The sequence below is a fragment of the Macrobrachium nipponense genome, chromosome 1 (assembly GCF_015104395.2).
Source record: "Macrobrachium nipponense isolate FS-2020 chromosome 1, ASM1510439v2, whole genome shotgun sequence".
Lineage (NCBI taxonomy): Eukaryota > Metazoa > Arthropoda > Malacostraca > Decapoda > Palaemonidae > Macrobrachium > Macrobrachium nipponense.
In genome coordinates this window covers 170,370,597-170,377,687 of record NC_087200.1, presented here as the reverse complement: position 1 = coordinate 170,377,687, position 7,091 = coordinate 170,370,597, and the positions used below count along the sequence as shown (strand labels likewise).

The 7,091-nt window shown below is 42.5% G+C and overlaps 1 protein-coding gene across 1 annotated transcript; it reads right to left on the bottom strand.

Annotated features, from left to right (window-relative positions):
- Positions 1-1,406: 1,406 nt before the first annotated feature.
- On the bottom strand, positions 1,407-4,178 carry LOC135218994 (GRIP and coiled-coil domain-containing protein 2-like). Its single transcript, XM_064255432.1, has one exon. The coding sequence runs from the start codon at positions 4,176-4,178 to the stop codon at positions 1,407-1,409; it is 2,772 nt and encodes a 923-aa protein (XP_064111502.1).
- Between the last annotated feature and the right edge of the window lie 2,913 nt (positions 4,179-7,091).

The window sequence follows — 7,091 nt, the reverse complement described above, 5'->3', positions numbered from 1 at the left end:
TGCTTCAGATGATCCTGGCCAAGTCTCGCTTTTCTTCTAATCCATGTCTTCTAGGGTTTAAGAACAATCAGCAGCCCCCCAATTGCTGGTCGTTTGCCACCCTTCTGCTTCAGATGATCCAGGCCAAGTCTCGCTTTTCTTCCAATCCATGTCTTCTAGGGTTTAAGAACAACCAGCAGCCCCCCAACTGCTGGCCGTTCGCCACCCTTCTGCTTCAGATGATCCAGGCCAAGTCTCGCTTTTCTTCCAATATATGTCTTCTAGGGTTTAAGAACTACCAGCAGCCCCCCCAACTGCTGCCGGGTCGCCACCCATCTGCTTCAGATGATCCAGGCCAAGTCCTCGCTTTCTTCCAATATAGGTCTCTAGGGTTTAAGAACAACCAGCAGCCCCCCAACTGCTGGGGCCGTTCGCCACCCTTCTGCTTCAGATGATCCAGGCCAGTCTCGCTTTTCTTCCAATCCATGTCCTTCTAGGGTTAAGAACAACCAAGCCCCCCCCCCAGCCCCCAACTGCTGGCTGTTCGCCACCCTTCTACTTCAGATGATCCAGGTTAAGTCTCGCTTTTCTTCCAATCCATGTCTTCTAGGGCTTAAGAACAACCAGCAGCCCCCCAACTGCTGGCCGTTCGCCAAACTTCTGCTTCAGATGATCCAGGCCAAGTCTCGCTTTTCTTCCAATCCATGTCTTCTATGGTTTAAGAACAACCAGCAGCCCCCCAACTGCTGGCCGTTCGCCACCCTTCTGCTTCAGATGATCCAGGCCAAGTCTCGCTTTTCTTCCAATCTATGTCTTCTAGGGTTTAAGAACAACCAGCAGCCCCCCAACTGCTGGCCGTTTGCCACCCTTCTGCTTCAGATGATCCAGACTAAGTCTCGCTTTTCTTCCAATCCATGTCTTCTAGGGCTGAAAAACAACCAGCAGCCCCCCAACTGCTGGCCATTCCCAACCCTTCTGCTTCAGATGATCCAGGCCAAGTCTCGCTTTTCTTCCAATCCATGTCTTCTAGGGCTTAAGAACAACCAGCAGCCCCCCAACTGCTGGCCGTTCGCCACCTTTCTGCTTCAGATGATCCAGGCTAAGTCTTTCTTTTCTTCCAATCCATGTCTTCTAGGGCTTAAGAATAACCAGCAGCCCCCCAACTGCTGGCCGTTCGCCACCCTTCTGCTTCAGATGATCTAGGCCAAGTTTCGCTTTTCTTCCAATCCTTTCCCTCTAGGGCCAAAGAACAACCAGCAGCCCCCCAACTGCCGGCTTTTCGCTAGCCTTCAGCTTTTAATGATCCAGGCCAAGTCTCGCTTTCCGTCCAATCCATGTCTATTATGGCCAAAGAACAGTCAGCAGCCCCCCAACCGCAATCCGTTCGTCAGTCTTTAGCTTCTTGGGTGCAGGTCCAAGCATTTTGTTTATTGTATTGGGAGTAGATCTTTCGTATCATTCAACAATTGTTGTACAGTGTTTTCGTTAACTAAACCTGTATTGAAAAGTACCTGCAAAAGGTCACATTTCATTATCTCACTTTTCATCAATAATTTGTGTTTTTCTTGAATGGTCTTTTCAAGTTCGTCAATCTTCTTTTGCATCTGGACTTCCCTCTTTTTTGTCATACTCCAATTCAAATGCTTCCCTCCCTGCACTTCCCTCATGATGTTTTCTAACTTCTCTATACATTGAATGGTTTCCTGTTCTCTTTCTAAAATAACTTCTTTTTCGTTTTGAAATTCTACTTTTTCTTGAAGAAAGTCTGCTTTCATTTCTTCGAAGCATATCGTTTTCTGAACAAGTTCCTGTTCTATTCTGTCTAATGTTTCCTGTTTATCTTTGTGTAATTTTGCCACATTTTCTATTTTTGTAGTGAGCTGCTCTAATTCTTCCTTTTCCCTGTAGAAATTTGCCACCTCTCTTAGGAAGGCATCCTTGTCCTCATCAAATTCTTCTTTGTGTCTGTAGAAGGCTTCTCTTTCTGCCGCAAAGGCTTCTTTCTCCTTAATATGGGCCAACCTCTCCATATTAAGGGCCTCTCTGTCATTATGGAGTGCTTGTTCATCCCCACTGAAAGCTGCTCCCTCTACATGGAAGGCATCCCTTTCTTTCCTCACGAGTAGCTCTTCTAGAACAATTGGGGCAGCCTGGGGAGTGAGACAGAGGTCTTCTGAAACAGTTGGGGCGGCCTGAGGAGTGGGACAGGACTCTTCTGGAACAACTGGGCCAGCCTGAGTAGTGGAAACAAGCACGAATCCCTCTGAAATTATAATCTTTGAAATACTGGAGGTTTCTTCTTTGGCAGGTGTAACCTCCTCCTGAGAGGAAATAAGCTCTTCTGTTGTGTATTTTGGATCAAGGAGGACTTCTTCATCCTGGGTAGCTGGTAGGACATTGTTCTCCAGAATATTGATGTCCTCAGTGCCAAGTGTTGATTGACACACACAATTGAGAATCTTATCCATCTGGGTATGGATATCCTTTCCTTGCGCTCTACTGAGGACATGAATGTGAGTATCAATATGTGCTTTTATAGTCATGTCTTCCTTCGTGAAACCCAGGAGCCTCTTTTGTTTTCGAAGATTGGCAACCATTTCCACCGCAGCTGCCCTGTCTTTGTTTTCCTCTTGGGTACTTGGTAGGACGTTGTTCTCCAGAATATTGATGTCCTCAGTGCCAGGTTTTGGTTGACACACACAATCGAGAATCTTATCCATCTGGATTTGGATATCTTTTCCTCGCGCTCTATTGAGGACATGAATGTGAGTATCAATATGTGCTTTCACAGTCATGTCTCTCTTCGTGAAGCCCAGGACCCTCTTTTGTTCTCGTAGGTCGGCAACCATTTCCACCGCAGCTGCCCTGTCTTTGTTTTCTTCCTCTTGGCTCAGCAGTTTCACGAGGTGATCAATCGCTTCACATAAACTCTGCATTTGCCAGTCCTTTGACCCTAGAACCTCTTCTGAGTCTTTGCCATGGAGGCCTTCTATGGTTCTACTTAAACCATCTATTTCTTCAGAGCTCGTCAGATGTCTCAGGTCTTCGTTCACCAGCGTTTCTACGTGTCCTGGGGTTTTCGACTTCTTCCTAAGGTACAGCTTCTCTGTGAATTGAATTCGCTTATCCTTTCCCTTGCTCAGTTGTTCCTTGAGTCTTCCTAACTCGATTACGAATTCCGTTCTGAGGAGACTTTGGTGGAGCATGGCACTGATTCCTAGCTTTTCCTCAGAGGCCTCTTTCATGCATCTCTTTGGATGATTGAGTTCCTCATACATTTGTCGTTTCAAATTCTCTATTTCCTCACACAGTTGCGAATGCCTCTCTTCCTGTCCCTCCACCTTCACCTTCTCTTCTGCCGCTGCTGCTGCACTCCTTTCCTCGAACTTATTAGCCAGGTGTTCCAGCCGTCTTTCTGCCTCTGAGAGGCGTTTCTCCTTCAGGCAGTTGTCCTCCTGAAGTCTGTCTATCTTGGCATTTGCAGAAGCCATTTCCCCTCGCAATCCTTTCACTTCCCCTGAAGTCTGTGCCTCTCCTTCCACAAGCCTGTGCACCTCGCATATCAGAGATTCGATCCTGTTATCCTTCTCTGTTACCCCAATTTCCAACAGCTCCGTTTTATTTTGTTCATTCAAGAGCTCGCGTTGCAACAAAACTATCTTCTCATTAGCCGTCGCGAGCCGGGTCTCCATGTCTTGGTGTCTCTCATCCTTCCTTTGGATTTCCTTGGCCATCTCTTCAATCGAATTCTCTCGCCGGGAAAGTTCTCCAATCATTTCGCTCATTTCCTCCACCTTTTCATCGATCTGGTACGCACTCGTAATCGCAAAATCCAACGTTTCGTTGAAATCGTTATTGACTTTCCGCAGATCCATTCGGAGTCCCTCCATCTCGTAGCTCATCTCGAGAATCAAGTCACGGAGACGCTCGAGTCCAGCATCACATTTCTTCGGACTGTCTCCTTCCTCCCGAATGGCGTTCGCCTTTTGGTCTCCTGCATCCGCGCCATTGGTTGGTAATAATGGTATTCCTTTGACGAGATGAATCAGCGACTCGATCTCGCTGTTGCGTTGATTCATCGCTTCATTCTGAGCCAGGATCACTTTCTTTAATCGGTCGTTTTCGTATTCGAGAACGTCAATTTTATCCTTCTGGTGAGCTCTGACGTTTTCGATTTCCTTCTTGTAAGACTGTTTCATTTCAGCCAAGTGATTGACGCTGTTCCTCCTTCGACTGAAGATAAAGAACTCGCATCCAGTATAAATTGTAAAAAGTAATAACACTGCGAACAGCGCCAGTGCACACAAGTCGCCGAATCGGACGCCAATATTAAACATAATAGGTGTAACAAAGTTAGTCATTTTTGTTTACATGCTTTACCTCACACCTTTCACAAATGTTAGGTTTTAAAAAGGTCAGCTGTTCGTTTTTTCGAAGACTTCCTCAGACGCTTCCTTCCTTCCTTCTGCGGGTCTCGGAGATTCGCTACCGGAATCCGGAATCTTGGGGACTTGCTGGCTGCTGTAAGGACTGACATGTAACGTTAAATGCATCGGGGAATCGCCTCTATCTGCTTCTCAATTAGTCCACTTTGGTTTTATGTAGAGCCCTCCACAGCGATGATTCCCTCGCTGACGGGCCCTTGTACATTTTCAAAATAAGTTATTTTTTTATATCTTTTATAATTATCTCTTAGCTTTTTGTCGTTAGTATCGTAGCTCCTGCAGAATAGGAGTCTTGTTCTTTTAAAGTTCATGAATGCGCTCTATCATGAACAGTGATTGGCTAAAACTTTTAATGTTTGACTTTGATGATGTAAGAAACAAAGGTAATAACACAGTAATCTTGCTGGTGTGTAACTATCTTTATTGTATATGCATAAGTAGAGTTAAAAACTTCAATGAAATAGAAACCTCTAGTTTTCTCAAAGGTAAAATAACTTAATTGTTAATGACTCCTAAAATCCATTTATGGTAAGAAAGTAAAATCAACTGTAACATGGATTTATGAAAGAAGTCCTTTAAACTTGAATTGAAGTCGAATTTCTATCTATATAACAAAACTTACTGTAAAAAATTGTACAAATGAAAATTGCGATGTTTGTAAATAAACTATGATTTAAATAAATAGATAAAGAAAAAACGTTCTTTTTTAATTTGTTTTCTTCTTGTATGAATTTCAGGCGGTATTTTCTTGTTTACTCTTGATGCGCAATATTCAGATGCTCTCTCACCTGACCTATACAACCTGTTCTTGCTTCACATCGACTAAATGTTTCACTTGTAGCTATTTCTGATCATAATATTCATTTCAGACCTAAAGAAGCTTAAGCAGTTTCTCAGATATGTTGGTTCACCGTATTTTAGTGCTTTCAAGACTAACAAATATTTTGTATTCCATTCTTGCTCTTACAGGGAGCCAATGTAGCTCAATTAGGGCTGGGGTTATTCTGTCACGGTAACGTCATCTTTTTGTTAATCTGGCGGCTTTATTTTGTACGTCTTGCAATGTTCTTAATATGTAGCCAGTGTCATTATGTTGAGCTTGATTGCCTTCGTAAAATAAATGCCATTTTCATTTGCTCATCTTTCATTTCATTACTTAATAATGATGGGGAGGGGGGGGGGGGGTGTGGTAAGGGCCATCATTAAGTTGATTTCAGGTGAAAAAAAATTTACTTTCAAAAATAAACATTTTAGCAGCACTGTGGAACTTAAGAGTATTTATTGATAATAAATTGTCGATGACACCCCATATAAATATTGTAGAAACCTGCCACTAAGTATTATAAATATTGCATTTATTAGAAGATATTTAAACAAAGATACTCTGAAAACTGCAATGTGTAACCAAATACTTTTCGAGGCAACGTTATATACATAGTACATAATTAGTTTCATCGACAATTTATTATCAATAAATACTCTTAAGTTCCACAGTGCTCCTTCAATGTTTAAGGACCCTTATTTTTGAAGCTATAAAAAAAATAGTTTTATTTTTTTACCTGAAATCTACTTATATGATTACCCTTGACCCCCCCCCCCCACCATCATTATTAAGGGATGAAATGAAAGATGAGCAAATGAAAAAATAACATTTATTTCACGAAGGCAAAAGTTAGGGAGATAAAGGTAGTGTTTTTCAGAAGCCAATGTTAAAATGTAAGAAGGAATCGTTATGCCTGCCCTCCTTTAGGGAAGGGAGGTGTCATTTATTTTCATCTTAATATACACAATCAGTCACTTTTTGTTGTTTTTCTAAGTACTTCAAAATATTCAAAAATTCACGCATTGGTGTTGACGGTTGATGCTCCCCCACATTGGCAGCCACTTCAAAGGATGCACTTCATTTCACTCGACAATCCCCCCCCCCCCACCCCCCACCCCCGATCTCTCCCTCTCTCCTATGATGAAAAATAAGGGAAGTGATACTAAGTTAATCAGTTTGTGTTTGTGTTTATTTTGTAAGACGAATCACTAAATTAGATTGCATTATAATATTTACTTTACGCGGTGTACACAATTTCATATCTCAGAATCCACGCAAAATTATGGTATGTTTTGTTTATTTTTAAGACACGCGGGAACTGCATAGAGCGATTCCTTCATAAGTAATTCCTTCAATTAAATGGGCAAAGCTGGTGAATGGATACTTTTGGTTCGTTTTACTCCCGGAATGTCTGGGAGATTTCGGTTTTAGTTAATTTCCTTACAGACAGTTTTGTTAGGTCTTGGTTCTAATCCTAAATCAAACAGTAAAGTCTTTGGTTATTGGGTATTAACCCGGTATGTCTTCACCTTTGTCAAAGCTCCGAGGTGCTAGTGCTAAACATGGCGGAAGCTCCTTGGGACGCCGTATTTAGTACTAGCCCATAAGGAATCAAAGTATTATACACCCCCATTTCGATATTGTGTCGTCGACAAATTATATTATCTTCGTGCGGTCGTCTATTCTTCAGCATGAGTTTACCTTGGGTAATACCTGGTTGGTGGCTCAATTGCCTATTCAAATTTCAGCAATGCAAATGGTATTAGTTTTTCAAGTGTTTAGAGCGACTGTGGGTCATAAGAAGGTCTGTTAATTTGATTTAGTCCCTGACTCTGCAGTTACGG